Source organism: Brachyhypopomus gauderio, chromosome 18 (genome assembly GCF_052324685.1).
Source record: "Brachyhypopomus gauderio isolate BG-103 chromosome 18, BGAUD_0.2, whole genome shotgun sequence".
NCBI lineage: Eukaryota > Metazoa > Chordata > Actinopteri > Gymnotiformes > Hypopomidae > Brachyhypopomus > Brachyhypopomus gauderio.
The window spans coordinates 6,217,002-6,234,343 of NC_135228.1; the positions used below are offsets into that span (position 1 = coordinate 6,217,002).

The window sequence follows — 17,342 nt, forward strand, 5'->3', positions numbered from 1 at the left end:
CTTGTAAACCATTGTTTTATCTGATTATCGCTGTTCACGGGAAGTGGTTATGATACAAAAGAGTTGACTTCCTAAAGCAGGCACAGCTGAACTGTGTCAGTAGAACATACCGGAAACCCTTTTTGTCCCACCTCTCCAGGCTCACCAATCTTCCCCTGCAGACGTGAAACAGAGACTATTTAAGAACCACAGCACCATGCTAAGAGCATAGAAAATGATTATTTACACACCTAACTGCCTTTCACCCTCTAACATCTCTAGACTGACAAGTGGAATCAAAAAGGTGTTGTCAGTAAGGTGGGTCATTTTCTGTGCTGACTTTCACCTGGTCTCCAGGGAAACCAACTTTTCCAGGAGGACCATCAAGACCCTGTTACAGGAGATGAGAAAAGCACAGTGAAGAAAATTAATAATGGGATAATGGTGGAATGGCTAATGAGTGAGCACTGTATAACCTTTGACCTCTTTATGGTCATGACCCCTACCTTTTTCCCTTCAGTGCCAGCCTCACCAACTTGACCATCTGGTCCTTGGGCCCTGAAACACACACACACACACACACACACACACACACACACACACACACACACACACACACACACACACACACACACACACACACGCACAAACACACATAGTAAACTGTAAATATGAATCTAAAATACACATGCACACAGTAAGACCCAGTCATACATCAGGAGGTGCTAACTCCAGCCCTTCAGATGACTTCACACAACTATGTTGGAGCAGTAAGGAACAGAGGTAGACAAAGAAAACAAAGGTATCCCAAAAGAGGGAGCTGTAGAGTGATGATTAAAGATAACCAAGCCACCACGAGCATACACAGAAGAGCATGTCATAAGGAAACAAGTGTGCTGAATGTCTACAAATCAGTTACAGACCATCTAAAACTGTCAAAATGATGTGTGTGTGTGTGTGTGTGTGTGTGTGTGTGTGTGTGTGTGTGTGTGTGTGTGTGTGTGTGTGTGTGTGTGCAGTGATAATTACAAAGGCCCACTGCATGTGTACCCAGCCAAAACACTTGAAACAAAACCAATATATTCTCCCTGCCAGCTGGCTAATCCCTTGAACAAACACACACACACACACACACACACACACACACACACACACACACACACACACACACACACACACACACACACACACACACACACACACACACACACACACACACACACACACACACACACATGATCAGACAGAAACAGAGGGGTTTCAGCACAGCACATGTGCAGAGTAAAACCTCCAATGCTGACCCACACACATATACTGGACACAGTAGACATTATAAAACGCGTAATCTCTGATTTCCACTCTTGAGTGAGTAAAATCACAATGGTAATTCAGTAATTGGAACAGCACAAGGCAGCAGGGGTCTGGGGCCAGAATGGACCAGCTGCCTCAGAAAGGAGGCCAAAGGCAACTCACTGGCACCATCTTTAATGTACTCAATACCTTTTTGAAAGCAGAGATACTGAGTTCTGGGCCATGACTCCAAATACAATCCTAGATTACAGAATAGCTTTCCAGCTCCAAACCAGGATTCTTCCACAGTTCCAATCTTTAAATCTAGACTGAACAGTCACATATGTAACATATGTAACACCTTCATATACCACATGTGGTATGGGCCATTGTTGTACTGCTTTGACCTTTTCTGGATCAGTGGCCATGCCCTCTCTGCTGACCACATGACCCAGGAACTGAACTTCCCGCTGGAGAAGGCAGCACTTCTTAGGATGAAGTCACAGATTGGCACCTCTGATGGGGAGAAACACCTGCTCCAAATGGAACAAGGCTTCATCAAAGCTTGGGGCATGCACTAGCAGATCACGCAGCTACACTATACATCACTCCTGTGGTAGATCAGCCAGGACTTGCTCCATCAAGCACTCAAAAGGTGGCAGGGGCATTACACAGCCTGAACGGCATCACCCGGAGGTGTCATAGCCCCGCCCTCAAGGTGAACGCCATCTTCATTGCGTCGGGTGCAAGCGCCACATTCCAGCACCTGCTACAGAGGTCCAGCGAGCTAAACAAGGATGATCCAGTGATCCTGTCCAGGGCACCGTCAAGCACATTGAGTCTGTCTTGCTGGCAGCGTTTAAACGGCGGTAGTCAACAAAGAAATGCCATGTACCATCCTTCTTCCTTACAAGGACTACAGGCGCTGCCCAGGGGCTGTTGGAAGGCTCAATGGCCCCGGCCTCTGCCATTTCTTTTAGCTTCTGCTCTGCCGCCTGGTGCTTGTTGAGTGGAAGGCGCTGTGGGTGGAGCCAATAGTCCAAGGTGCTCTCCATTCTCCCCAACGGCGCTCCCACCGTCGCTTCTGCACCATGTTAGCTGGGGCCAGGCCAAATTGGCGTGGAAGAGCCGTTGTGAGCACATCCAGGTTAATGTGCTCACTCTCTGGCAGGTCCACCAAAGCCCTTAGCGCCTTCCCTGCAAGAGCCAGACACAGCTGGGTAGCCATCATCTCTGCCATCTCTGCCACCGATAGTGGCATACCACCACTCGTAGCTGAACTTCATAGGGTTCCCACTCTTCCTCGCCATTGTACCTGGGCAGATGGACTTTCATTGTTGCTGGTAAGGTGGGGGGAGGGCAGTGCATGGTACTCCACCCCGGCGTCCGCCATCCCGGGTGGGCCACGCCCCGCTCCACCACTAGACTAGCCGTGGTTGGCTAGCCCCGTCAGGTAGCGTCAGGTAGGCATGGCGCTCATTACTCGTTGCTGTGGGTTGCCGTGAGTTCGTGCTGTTTCCTTGTCTTAGGTGTTCCTTGTTATTAATTCCTTCATTAATTCGCTAATTCTCCTTTCCATTTAATCAATCTCCATAACCACATCCCACTTTTGATAACAATGTACAATGAAGGCAGCAAGTCTCAGACTCAAATGCTCTTTATTCATCTTCTGACACACTCACAGCACTAGATGACAAGACAGAAAATACAGCCACACCCTCCCAGCTAACAAAATAAGAGAAGAGACTATATGTGCTAGTCAGATTCACGGTGAACTATGTGAAATCTGGTAACTATATTAAACACACCATTAATGCTCTAATACTACTCTAGCAGTTACTAATTGTAACAGTTCAACAGCAACAGGGAGTAAATACAGCAGTTTACGCACAAAGCAGTTAGCAGTGCATGATGGGAGAAAGAGGGCCCCTCACACACAAGCTGAACTGCAGGTACGCAACGACGAGGTTTGCTACATTATTATATCAGGGTTGCTAACTCTCACGCATTGAGCGTGAGACACACGCATTTGACACGCTCTCACGCCACACTTCCAATATCTCACACCGAAAAAAAAAATCTAGTTTATTTACCTCTGATCCACATATATGATTCAATGAGTTACTAGTTCGCTCCGGCGCCAACCACCGGCGATCAATAGATCGCGATATAATACTTAATTTGTGTCTATTTTACACCCCACCCGGTAGCCTAACAATTTACGTTCAACCCCCCCACCCCCCCACCCCTGTCAACAACTTACGTTAATCACAACCCCCCCCCCCCCCCCCCCCCCCCCAATCAACAACTTACGTTCACCAACCCCCCCCCCCCCCCCGTCAACAATTTACACTCGCCACCACCTCCAGGTTCAAATCTCACTCCGAGCGATCTTGAAAAGTTGGCAACCCTAATTATATTTACTGTATACAGCATATAGGTTTTGTATAGAACTGAGTTAAAATTCTATTCTGGCCATCTTAAACTTTTCCAGTTTCTTATGTGGCTCCTTGGGTGTGATATGGCTTTCAGAATTGGGCTGGACCAGGCCCAGTAGGCTAAGCTGTAACAGATCATGAAAGGCTCACGCTCAGTGACACCATATGAGAATCCTGTAATAAACAATGAACTGACAAATTAAATTGATAATTTCAGCTTCAAATATCTTTCATTGTCTAATTAACAGAATCATTGCTTCTTGAAAGCAACGTGTGTATGAAGTTGCTCTTTAAAAAAATCTTATTTTTATACAGGCAAGATGTTAAGAACATATTCTTATTTGAAAACATAAGCTAAGGCCACTTGGTTAGAAAAAGATATACAAAAATGACAAAACAAAAAACACACAAAATCCTTACTGCATAACCTCCATCTACCCCTTATAAACACTGACCACTACCTATAAACACTGTCTATGCTATGTGAAGTGACCGATTCACTGGATTTACTGATCCCACAGCTCAAATTGGTGGTTAACTGCTGGATATCAGGACATCCTATTTGCTGGTGCTGATGGTGTCCCACTCCCTCATTCACTCCCTCCATCAATCCCTCACTCACTCCCCCACTCTCTCACTAACTCACTCACTCCCCCACTCTCTCACTCCCTCACTAACTCACTCACTCCTCCACTCACTCCCCAACTCTCACTCACTCCATCAATCACTCCCCCCTCTGTCACTCATTCACTCCCTCACTAACTCACTCACTCCTCCACTCACTCACTCCCTGACTTCCTCACTCACTCCCCCACTCTCTCACTCCCTCACTCACTCACTCACTCCCTCCCTCACTAACTCCCTCCCTCACTCCCCCACTCTTTCACTCACTTACTCTCTTCCCCACACTCACTCACTCCCTCCCTCCCTAACTCACTCTCCCACTCATTCACTCACTTACTCACTCCCTCACTCACTTCCCCACACTCACTCACTCCCTCCCTCACTAACTCACTCACTAACTCACTCACTCCCCCACTCTTTCACTCACTCACTCTCTTCCCCACACTAACTCACTCCCTCCCTCACTCACTCACTCCCTCCCTCACTAACTCCCTCCCTCCCTAACTAACTCACTCCCCCACTCATTCACTCCCTCACTCCCTCACTCACTTCCCCACACTCACTCACTCACTCCCTCATTCACTAACTCCCTCGCTCACTCACTAACTCACTCACTCCCCCACTCTTTCACTCACTCACTCTCTTCCCCACACTCACTCACTCCCTCCCTCACTCCCTCCCTCACTAACTCCCTCCCTAACTCCCTCACTAACTCACTCCCCCACTCTTTCACTCACTCACTCACTCCCTCACTCACTTCCCCACACTCACTCACTCACTCACTCACTCGCTCGCTCACTCACTCCCTCACTCCCCCACTCACTCACTCCCTCACTTCCTCACTCACTCCCCCACTCTCTCACTCACTAACTCCCCCACTCACTCACTAACTCCCCCGCTCACTCACTAACTCCCTCACTCACTCACTCACTCCTCCACTCACTCCCCAACTCTCACTCACTCCATCAATCACTCCCCCCTCTGTCACTCATTCACTCCCTCACTAACTCACTCACTCCTCCACTCACTCACTCCCTGACTTTCTCACTCACTCCCCCACTCTCTCACTCCCTCACTCACTCATTCACTCCCTCCCTCACTAACTCCCTCCCTCACTCCCCCACTCTTTCACTCACTTACTCTCTTCCCCACACTCACTCACTCCCTCCCTCCCTAACTCACTCTCCCACTCATTCACTCACTTACTCACTCCCTCACTCACTTCCCCACACTCACTCACTCCCTCCCTCACTAACTCACTCACTAACTCACTCACTCTCCCACTCTTTCACTCACTCACTCTCTTCCCCACACTAACTCACTCCCTCCCTCACTCACTCACTCTCTTCCCCACACTAACTCACTCCCTCCCTAACTAACTCACTCCCCCACTCATTCACTCACTCACTCCCTCACTCACTTCCCCACACTCACTCACTCACTCCCCCACTCTTTCACTCACTCACTCTCTTCCCCACACTCACTCACTCCCTCCCTCACTAACTCCCTCCCTCCCTAACTCCCTCACTCCCTCCCTCACTAACTCCCTCCCTAACTCCCTCACTAACTCCCCCACTCTTTCACTCACTCACTCACTCCCTCACTCACTTCCCCACACTCACTCACTCACTCACTCGCTCCCTCGCTCACTCACTCACTCCCTCACTCCCCCCACTCTCTCACTCACTCACTCCCTCACTTCCTCACTCACTCCCCCACTCTCTCACTCACTAACTCCCCCACTCACTCACTAACTCCCTCGCTCACTCACTCCCTCACTAACTCACTCACTCCTCCACTCACTCCCCAACTCTCACTCACTCCATCAATCACTCCCCCCTCTGTCACTCATTCACTCCCTCGCTCACTCCCTCACTCACTAACTCCCTCGCTCACTCCCTCACTCACTAACTCCCTCACTCACTAACTCCCTCGCTCACTCACTCACTCACTCCCTCAGTCACTCACTCCCTCACTCCCCCACTCACTCCCCCACTCTCTCACTCACTCACTCCCTCGCTTCCTCACTCACTCCCCCACTCTCTCACTCACTAACTCCCCCACTCACTTACTCACTCACTAACTCCCCCACTCACTCACTTCCCCACTCTCACTCACTCCCTCACCCCTTCACTCACTCTCTCACTCACTCACCCACTCACTTACTTTTTCACTCCCTCATTCTCTCCCTCACTGTCAAGGGAGGAAATGTGAAAGGGTAAATGGTAAAGGTGATTCATATAGTCACTCAAGAATGATTCACAGATTCAGTAGTGTCTGGGAGTCAGATTTTCCATGGAAACATCGAAGTCATTTTGTTCTCATCTGATCATGCCCATACCCCAGCCATATGCCCATAACCCAGCCATATGCCCATACCCCAGCCATATGCCCATACCCCAGCCCTCGGCCCACAGAAAAGGGACAGATAACCAAGGAATTCCTGATTACTGCCACTTTTCTTAGGGTTGAGGGCTGTGTTTCAAACAAGAACCATTGGAACCCTATGGGTATCTGTGAACCTCTGTGAGTGTGTGTCCATCTCTCTTATTGCAAACACATTCGTTAAGATACACACACACACACACACACACACACACACACACACACACACACACACACACACACACACACACACAAATTGATCATACCACAGAAAGACAAATAAAGCTGAATTTGAAAATTCCAATAACAAAAGGCTTTGGTATTTTCTTCACATACACACATTTACCACAAACACAGCAGAACAGCTCACTGATCAAACACAGCAAACAGAACTGCATTTGTACAACAGAAAATGACCCATACACACCCACCCACACACACACACACACACACACACACACACACACACAACCACCCACCCACCCACACACACACCCACTCACACACCCACACACACACACACACACACCTACCCACACACCCACTCACACACACACACACACATACTTACCCGTCTGCCCTTAGGTCCTCGTGTGCCAGTAGGACCACGTGGTCCAGGCGGGCCCTGCATAACAAAGCAATAAGAGTTTAGCTAACACACACACACACACACACACGTACACACACACACACACACACATACATACACTTGCTGTAGGCTAATTAACTGACCAACTGAAGGGTAAATGGGCTCCCGCTGTCCGTCTCACATATACACACACAGGTACACACATGAAACACACTTGTACTCCGAGGTGTTAGGAGGATGACTGACAGTGGGCTAATCCCATCACAGCTATGTATTAGATCTCATGTTTTAACAGTGCTGAGGCCTGACTAGAGATCAGGTTCCAGTCATAGCTCTGCAATGTGCTGTAGACTGCCAGACCAAAACTAATCTTTTGCATATCCAGATTGCAAACAGAGTGATTTTTGAACATCTGGATAGTAGTATCCCCGTCCAGCCGAGTCTCCCGGTGATGTCACAGCCAATCAGGCGTATGAAAGCTCACACAGTAGAAAAATCAATACTCATGGCTTTACCAGAGGAAAAAAATTCTGAGCTCATCATCGAATGAACAGTTGACAGTTCAATGAATGTCTACTACAATGTCACAATGATTGATCATTGGGCTAAAACATAAATACTGGCACCCAATGAACCATCGAATGAATGAGTTTAATGCCGGACTCCATTCACAGTGGTAACAGAACTCAGGCCAAAACAATGTAGACGCTAATTTGAATAATGAAGCAGCTTTAGTTAATGAGAGAAGCACTCTTGGATGAAAGCCGTTGTTCTACGTGAAAGCCTCTGATAGGTGATCTACTCAGCTATAGATGACTGCGAACTTAGAATTCAATTGAAGTTTGACCTGAGCATTCTAGAAAGTTCCACCAACAACGATTTTAATTGTTTAGAGTGTGAGTTCTGGAAGGTTCTGGAAGGTTCTTACTGTTGGGCCTGGTGGTCCTGGTGGGCCACTTTCTCCTGGAGTTCCAGGATGCCCCTGAGAAAAAGGATATGAATATAATATGATAATATGTTATATAATATGCTAATATATAATATATAATACACTTTAAACACTCACACACAAACACATACGTGCACACAATGAATGAATTATATTTATGCATGTATATGTGTGAGGACCCTAGAGTTTTCCTATAGAGCCTGCGTGTGTGTTGTGTGTGTTTGTGTGTGTACCATGTTTTTTTTGTCTCCTAACTCATGCTACCAAATTGGTTCCAGAAAGAAAGACAAAGAGGAGATGGTGTGAGAAAAACACACTGTTAAATCCACTGGACCAAATTTTAAAAAGAAAAGCCGAATGTTGTATGTAGCTTTCAAATTCTTCCACGTAAACAAGTATGCTGGACTGTATCAGCATTTAGGGATTGCACGGGACATTTACAAAACATGCACTCAAATAGAAGAGAATTCTAATAGAATAGAAGAGATTTCAAATAGAATACAAACAGAGTTTGTGTCTTTGGTGGTTGCAGGCTTTAAAAGTGGCCAGGTTTTAAGGCCAGTTTATCTCACACTGCAGTTATATGGTGGGTCCACATGGGGGCAGCAAAATCTCCTTGGGTTACACATTACAGTTCACAGTTCACGCATATGTGTGTCAGTGAGTGGTGTGTGTGGGTGTGAACATGTTTGCGTGTAAAAGTGTATTTCTGTGGCCTTACAGTAGATCCTTTCTCGCCTGGTGGTCCTGGTAAGCCTATTGCCCCCCGATCACCCTTGAATAGTCACCGAAAAACACACACACTAAATGACACAGAATTACACAGGCTGTGATGGTGCTATAGCATGATGCTATGCATCGGTACATATCATGGGTATATATCTTATCCAGACAAACATACAGTTTCCATCATGCTATAGAAGGATTATAGTGTCAGGAATTGCACTCAAGAACTTTTGGTAACACTTTACATTAAGTGTTTACTTACTAACGTAAAGTAATGCATTAGTTAACATGAGCATAACCAAGTATAATATATAATGTTTTTAGCTCTTTAGTCCCTTTTGCTCCAAACTAAAACACTAAAGCTCTAAAAAGGTGCGAGCAACACAGAGCCAAAACAGGAGCCGTAATTGTTACATGTTTAATTAACATTAGTTAATTATTGTTAATGTGTTACTTCGTGTGTTGTTCATGTTAACTAATGCATTACTAAGTAAACACTTAATGTAAAGAGTTACTTTTATTGTGAAAGCATGGTGCACTTGTCTGGACAGGGGATTGTATCCCCACAGGAGAAACAGCACTGCTCCCTACTACAGGCACTCCTACACACTATGTTTTCAGGGTAAATACACACACGTTTCCCTTACCTTTTCTCCTGCCAATCCTGATTCTCCCACTGGGCCCACAAAACCAACCAGACCCTACACACACACACACACACAAACACACACACACACACACACACACACACACACACACACACACAAACACACACACACACACCATCAGTACCATCAATGTATATGAGCATGTGCATGTGTTTGTGTAGTGTGTGAAACACTCACTCTTTCTCCCATTGGACCAGCCTTCCCAATGTCTCCTTGCTCGCCCTAAAGGGAAATTAAATTGAGAATAAATTTATAGTGTGTGTGTGTGTGTGTGTGTGTGTGTGTGTGTGTGTGTGTGTGTGTGTGTGTGTGTGTGTGAGAGAGAGAGAGAGAGAGAGAGAGAGAGAGAGAGAGAGAGAGAATATTTAACATCTAACCTTAACTCCTTCAGCTCCGACTTTTCCTGGAAAACCTTTTTTACCCATAGCTCCCTAAAAACGAGAGAGGAGAAGAAAGGAAAGAGGTGAAGAGAGGAGAGAGAAGAGAAGAGAGGGGAGAGAGAGAAGGAGAGAGGAGAGGAGAGTATCCATCAGAACAAGCACAAATGTAATACGGTGTTCTAGGAGTCAGAGGTCCAGCTTCCCCCACAAAAAAAGCGAATTAAAACGTTTTAATTATGTTTTTTGGAAAACCCACTTAGTTGTACATTCTGCTATATCCCATTACTGACCATACAGCAGAAATAGGGAGAGAGAGGGAAGGAAGAGAGAGAGAGAGAGAAAAGCAAAAGAAGAGGATAAAGGAGAGAGATAGAAAGAGAGAGAGAGAAAATGAGAAAAACAGATACCTGAAGCAGAAGAAGGAAAGAAACAAAGCAAGATGGCTGCTATCCAGAAGACAACATGACAGAGCCAAAGAGGCAGAAAAACAGGAGGAATTAAGGGTGGGGGGGCGGTACCCTAGGGTGGGGGGGTGGTACCATAGGGTGGGGGGGTGGGTCTGGGGGGGGGTTATGAAATGCATATTCATCCATTCAACTTTACTTCATTCTCCCAAGAAGCACTCCGCTTTACAAAGAAAAGAAGTCTATAAAAAGTTTATCCAACTGTCGTGCCGCGATACTCCCAGCGCTGAGCGAGTTTCCTTGTGTGAAGGCAATTAAACGGTTAGCTGAGTTCTCGGGTTCGGTAAACAGACTGCTGAATGACCCAGAACTCTGGACCCAGACTCCCGGGAGGGCAGAGCACTGACAGGCAGGAGAGGTCGCTCAGTCACGGAGCTGAAGTCACTGGTGAGCGCGTTATGATTGGTCCCTGCTCGTGTCACTCAAGGAGTTTTAGAGGGGAGTTAAAGTTCTGCTAACCCGCTGACTCTCAGAGCTATCTCTCCTCTTGTAATATTACAGCCAGGTGTGTTCCATTAGCTTTCCAGGAGCAGTACAGAAGCTACCTAGACTGCTGATAATCTCGGCAATTTTGAAATGAGGATTTCTCATTGCACCATCTGGTGGTTCAGGACAGGAACTGCATTAACTTGATTAAACGAGTACATAGATTGTGCTTATGCAATGTAGTTGGAGTTTAACTCTACACTCGACATCATTATTCTCAGTCAGCAGATGTAAGATAAAAAAGACAAACCAGGAGTACATTTTTCAGAACCCCCCCCCCCCCCACACACACACACACACACACACACACTCACACACACACACACACACACACACACACACACACACACACACATCCACACATACATAATATAATGAAAAGTTACTTTCAATTATGTGAATTGTCTGCTACAGACAGATTTCAATATGCACATGACATCTTACATAATGCAGCAAACAAATAGAAAAATTGATAAATACTTTGTATATTTTTGCATACAATTTGCATATGATTAGTATTTGCCAATCAGAGCTCACCTCTAGTCCTATTGGTCCAGATAGTCCGATTGGCCCTTCATCTCCCTGGTAATGGAAATCAAAACAACTGATTACTACACCTGCTGCACGATGGGTAAAGTGATAAAGTGGGGCACTGTTTCTCTCTCTGTTTCTCTCTTGTCACACACACACACATACACACACACACACACACACACACACACACACACACACACCTCTCGCCCTGGAGCGCCACGAGGTCCTGGTAACCCTCTTGCTCCTGGTTTACCCTGTATGGTGAAAACACACACAGACACACAGACACAGGTAAATGAGTTAGATAAAGCTTGGATTTTATCATAAGGTCAAAATGTACATTATATTGTGTGGGTGATATGTTAGCGTTTGAGGTTTATGGAGTTTATAAATTAAATTTTCCATGTAACTGTTGATTTCCCCAAAGCATCACTTTAACCAAAAAAACTGCAAAACTGTTCTCAGTATGATAAAGAAACTATTTCAATATGATGAATATACACACATATGCAAACACTCACACACACATACACACACACACACACACTTCTAGTTTGTACAACCTTTGGTCCTTCAGGGCCGTTTTGTCCAGGTGGGCCAATGTCACCAGGGAAACCCTGGAAATAAAGTGCAAAATTTCACTTAATTTCATATTTGTGCTTATGTGAATATGTATTGTATACTGTGAACTGTGTACTGTATACTGTGTACTGTATATTCTGTACTGTATACTGCGTACTATGTACTGTGTACTATATACTGTGTACTGTATTCTGTGTAGTGTATATTCTGTACTGTATACTGCGTACTATGTACTGTGTACTCTATACTGTGTAGTGTGTACTATATTATGTGTATTGTTTACTGTATACTGTATATTATGTGCCACTGTGCAACTGAAGACAAATGTCTTCTGAAAATACACTATGAAAATTTCATTTTTTATGTGGATTTTTAAATTTTTTTTAGATTTTACCTCAGGACCCGGAGGACCAGGTATCCCATCAGGTCCTCTTTCACCTTGTATGCCCTGAAAGACAAACACACCATCATATGTACACATGCCAAACACTGTACATACATACACATATTTATCATTTGTTCTTTTCATAACCAGTATAGTCTGCAGGTGAGATCTTACCTGAGGTCCTGGTTTTCCTCGAGGGCCTGGTGAACCAGGTGTACCCTGAATTCCCTGAAACAGGCACATTGTAATTACAGTTAATGCTAACTTTATTTCTAATGAGCTTTTAACAACAAACATTGTCTCAAAGCTGCTTTACAGGAAGCAGGCCTAGACCCACAATGAGCGGCAAAGACAAACACAGGTGTATGAAATAAACCTTGACCAAACTCAGAAGTGAGCCAGTTATTTGGGTGACACTGAATTGCACCATGCGTACTAATAATAATAAATGGAAACAAATAGAATATAGTTCACAATAACAATAGGTACACAGTGATGGTCATAATATCCCCTGTGTGAATGAATAAAGGTAAAGAGCAGTTATTTGAGGTACAGCAGGGGTCGAATCTGAGTCCACTACAACTGAGCTGTGCTTTGGAGCTGGGTTGTGTTTTTTAGTGGGTTGTGACAAACTGGAACCTTCCAATGGGAACGTTCTTCAGCATTAAAGCACTAGCAGCAGAATACTCAGAGGGACGAACTAACTGAGAGGTAACTGAGAGGTAACTGAGCCAATATCATGTGCTATTTGTTAGAAGTTGACAATAGCCCTGCGTGTTAGGAGCATACACGTGTTACTATTTGAACATCTTTTAAAAACATGAGGTAAATGGCATGAAAACAGTACAATGGTATGAAAACAATATTTCTCAAAGAGCTCCATTTGAAATAAAATTGCATATAATTAGCAACAGCTGAATAAAAATTTGTGTCTGAGTTTTTGTAGCTTTGCGCCTAGATTTTGGACCCAACTGTACACTGTTGCTAAGGTCTAAGACAAAAATTTCAGGATCAACCTTCATATAAACCCTGTCAATACATAATGTCGTCACTGGGCAAACACAGCCATCGTCATTAATAATCAAACAGATTGCATGGAATTTGCATAGAATGTGCATAGCATTTGCATGCGGTTGAGGTAGCAGAAAGCAGATTTCTGCTACTGATCCCCCAGTAGCCCTAAAACTTCACATTACATAATCACAACACTGGTAGATCTCCATTTTCCATAACAGCAAGAATTCAGGCTTCCACAGGCTTCAATGAGCACCCTAATGTGTCTTAACATATTAGTAAATGTTATACAGCCAGAACTGAACAATGTTTACATCATACCCTAGATGGAACCATACAATAAAAAAGGTTTCCTCATACTACAGCTGTGGGTCCATACAACCATACTGAAATTAATGTGTCTAGATCACTAGCGAACCATGACCATTAAACCTGGGCCCGCTCCCGAAAAAAATTTGTTGTGATTGTGACTCAACAAACTAGCTAGCAGTGGTACACTAACCCTAGCTAGCGATCGCCACAGCGGGCGAAAATTATCATACAGTTAAGCCCGCCCACTAAGAGGGAAAATATGATTGGTCAATTTTACTGTCATTTGAAACTGGTATTGCACTGAATTATAACTGCCTGGCCCTCTGTAAACGAACAGCGGGACCACCAATCACCAACATTCTGCGGAGGCATCACAGTGCTGATAGGGGGAGACACAGGCTCACAGGCTTCCACTTAACTTAACCCCTCACCTTCCAACATAGATTGAATAGACACGGTTGAATAATTTATATATATATATATTATGTTTTAAGAATATTCTAGGCGCTCTAAGAGGGCGTAGAGGGCCCTGACAGTTCCCCACTGGTCTAGATAATATAATGTACTATAGAGGTGGTGTTGCTGAAGTTCTTCAGTGGTCGGCTTCATTCTGCATTGGCCAAATTTGAATTTCGGTGGTGTATGATCTACAAGCTAAGACATACCTTGTCTCCTTGGAACCCAATCTCTCCTTGCTCTCCTGGAAGACCAACTTCCCCCTGGGAAAGTGTGCGAGAAAGAGGCAGAGGGAAAGAGCAGATTGAGGAAGAGAGCTTACTTAGCAAAGTTTTTTATGTATTGTTTTCAGTGGTTTGGCTCTTTGGGAATTGGATCCCTGTCTTAACCACAAAGGCCTGGAACAGGTGCAAGTACCCACTGCCAAGGTGTACAGTCAACCGAGTAATAGTAAACAAAAGAACAACAGTGACCAGTCTCAACTATAATGGGTCAAATTGCACGTGCTACTATTTGGCTAGAGCAAAATCTGATATCTACAATGGGTCTTTGTGGACAAGCTTGGGTAAAATCATTCTAGGAAAAAAGGAAAACTGCCCTTACACACACACACACACACACACACACACACACACACACACACACACACACACACACAGAGGAACCTGAATAAAGAGACTTATTAGGTTAATTCTCTACACAGGGATGGACAAATAGGGCGGGCTTGAAAGCACATTGTCAACACAGCCCGGCCAATGGGAAAGGAGGATGGGTGAGTTTCCATCACATACTGCAGAATAACAGGCCAATAAGAGCATTCAGATCACCTTATCACCTTTGAGTCCAGGCTCGCCCATGTTCCCAGCAACACCCTAGGACCAAGACACAAAATGCATTACACATGACCACCTGTGTGTGTGTGTGTGTGTGTGTGTGTGTGTGTGTGTGTGTGTGTGTAGTGGGTGTGTGTGACCTTCTAACCTTCAGTCCGATCGGTCCGGGTAAGCCAACCGCTCCAGCAGGACCCATGTCACCCTACACAGAGAGTCAGAATAAATCTCATTCTTTAACAATCAGATATTCACCTTCCAAAACAAATGAGCGTTAAAGTAAACAGCTGTTTAATTTGGAAGGTGCGTGTTTCAGATACTCTGTGAATAAACTACGAATACACTTGGAATACACTACGAAAATTCAGATTCATGAAACTGCTATCAACAGACAACAAATGTTAATTAAAGAGTTATGTTATTTCAGACAATGTTATTTCAGAGTCAAACAATATGCGTAAGAGTACTTCCACTAAGTTTTAGCAAGCTGTTCAAATTACAGTTCAATGCCTTATACACTAAGTGCTCTCAATGTGGTAAAACTAAACCCAGACACTGCCAGCAGGGGGTAGTGTACATTCATTTACTTGGACATGGGCCAGATAAATAAATTTATAGTGTAAAAAATATTATCTTCAAATGCTAATATTTTGATTTGAATAAAATTATTTCATAATCTTTTGTATATTTATATAATTACTGATTTAATTTAAATATAAAAGGTATTTTTATTCAAAATACATGTTACTTTAAACATAAAATTACACATTAAATGAGCATTTATGTACTCACAATCAGTCCAGGTACTCCAGCAGGTCCAGGGCCCCCCGGAGCACCCTGTAAGAGAGAGAGCGAGAGAGAGAGAGAGAGAGAGAGAGAGAGAGCGAAAGAGAGCGAGAGAGAGACAGACAGAGAGAGAGAGAGAGAGAGAGAGAGAGAGAGAGAGAGAGAGAATTTTAAGATTTGGGTTCTCTTTCAAATAAGCAAAGAGAAGAAAGAGCTGGGGTTGGGGGTCTGCCCTCACGTGTGTGTGTAAAGTGACTGAGGGCATGTTTAGAATGAATAGACACGTTTGTTCGTGGGCTCGGAGCGCTGGCTACTGCTATGGGTGTGTTTCGCACGTTGATCGATTGGTGCAAATTTGTGTGTTTATTGGTGTGTGTGGGGCTTTTAAGTTAAATTGCAAGAGAATGTGCATTACTGTGTGTGCATGGCTTTGTGGGTAACTCACATGTGTTTCATGTCTAGAAGTGTGTGTGTGTGTGTGTGTGTGCTTGGGTGAACATGCCCTGGGACACAGAGGCAGTCTGTAGCTGCTCTGGACACGTTTCCTCCTCTATCCCTGGTGTGGTTAAAAGATGAAAAGAGTACATCCCTCCTCTTGGGAGTGAAGTGATGGCAGGACACAGGAAATGGGAACACACTACTGGACAAATGCACAGTGCGCAACTGGAGAGGCTACATCCAACCTCTTCACGAGTGGGGCTTAAAGGTGCCCATTACTAGATTAAGCCAATCAGAGAATAGCTTTATGGATAGTGGGTGGAGTGTAGAGATTGTCTTGCAAAAGGTGAGCCCATTTAGAGTGAACACACACACATACATGCACAAAATAACACAAACATGAACACACACAAACATGTACAGTGGGGAAAATAAGTATTTAGTCAGTCACCAATTGTGCAAGTTCTCCCACTTAAAAAGATGAGAGAGGCCTGTATTTGACATCATAGGTAGACCTCAACTATGAGAGACAAAATGTGAAAAAAAATTGAGAAAATCATTTTGTCTGACTTTTAAAGAATTTATTTGCAAATAATGGTGGAAAATAAGTATTTGGTCAATAACAAAAGTTCATCTCAATACTTTGTTGTATATCCTCTGTTGGCAATGACAGAGGTCAAACGTTTTCTGTAAGTCTTCACAAGGTTGGGACACACTGTTGCTGGTATGTTGGCCCATTCCTCCATGCAGATCTCCTCTAGAGCAGTGATGTTTTGGGGCTGTCGGCGGGCAACACGGACTTTTAACTCTCTCCAAAGGTTTTCGATGGGGTTGAGATCGGGAGACTGGCCAGGCCACTCCAGGACTTTGAAATGTTTCTTACGAAGCCACTCCTTTGTTGCCCTGGCATTGTGCTTGGGATCATTATCATGCTGAAAGACCCAGCCACGTTTCATCTTCATTGCCCTTGCTGATGGAAGGAGGTTTGCACCCAAAATCTCACAATACATGGCCCCATTCATTCTTT

The 17,342-nt window shown here is 44.6% G+C and overlaps 1 protein-coding gene across 1 annotated transcript in view; it reads right to left on the reverse strand.

Moving 5' to 3' along the window:
- The window catches only part of col27a1a (collagen, type XXVII, alpha 1a), a 70,303-nt gene that overhangs the window by 21,739 nt on the left and 31,222 nt on the right, over nt 1–17,342 (reverse strand). Inside the window, exons 14-32 of the mRNA XM_076979690.1 lie at nt 15,884–15,928; nt 15,243–15,296; nt 15,089–15,133; nt 14,471–14,524; nt 12,654–12,707; nt 12,489–12,542; nt 12,076–12,129; nt 11,713–11,766; nt 11,516–11,560; nt 10,026–10,079; nt 9,826–9,870; nt 9,628–9,681; nt 8,976–9,029; nt 8,234–8,287; nt 7,288–7,341; nt 6,458–6,459; nt 486–537; nt 326–370; nt 111–155 (exon numbers count right to left, since the gene is read on the reverse strand). Coding sequence (XP_076835805.1) covers nt 111–155; nt 326–370; nt 486–537; nt 6,458–6,459; nt 7,288–7,341; nt 8,234–8,287; nt 8,976–9,029; nt 9,628–9,681; nt 9,826–9,870; nt 10,026–10,079; nt 11,516–11,560; nt 11,713–11,766; nt 12,076–12,129; nt 12,489–12,542; nt 12,654–12,707; nt 14,471–14,524; nt 15,089–15,133; nt 15,243–15,296; nt 15,884–15,928 — 918 coding nt within the window. The remainder of the gene's footprint in view (nt 1–110; nt 156–325; nt 371–485; nt 538–6,457; nt 6,460–7,287; nt 7,342–8,233; nt 8,288–8,975; nt 9,030–9,627; nt 9,682–9,825; nt 9,871–10,025; nt 10,080–11,515; nt 11,561–11,712; nt 11,767–12,075; nt 12,130–12,488; nt 12,543–12,653; nt 12,708–14,470; nt 14,525–15,088; nt 15,134–15,242; nt 15,297–15,883; nt 15,929–17,342) is intronic.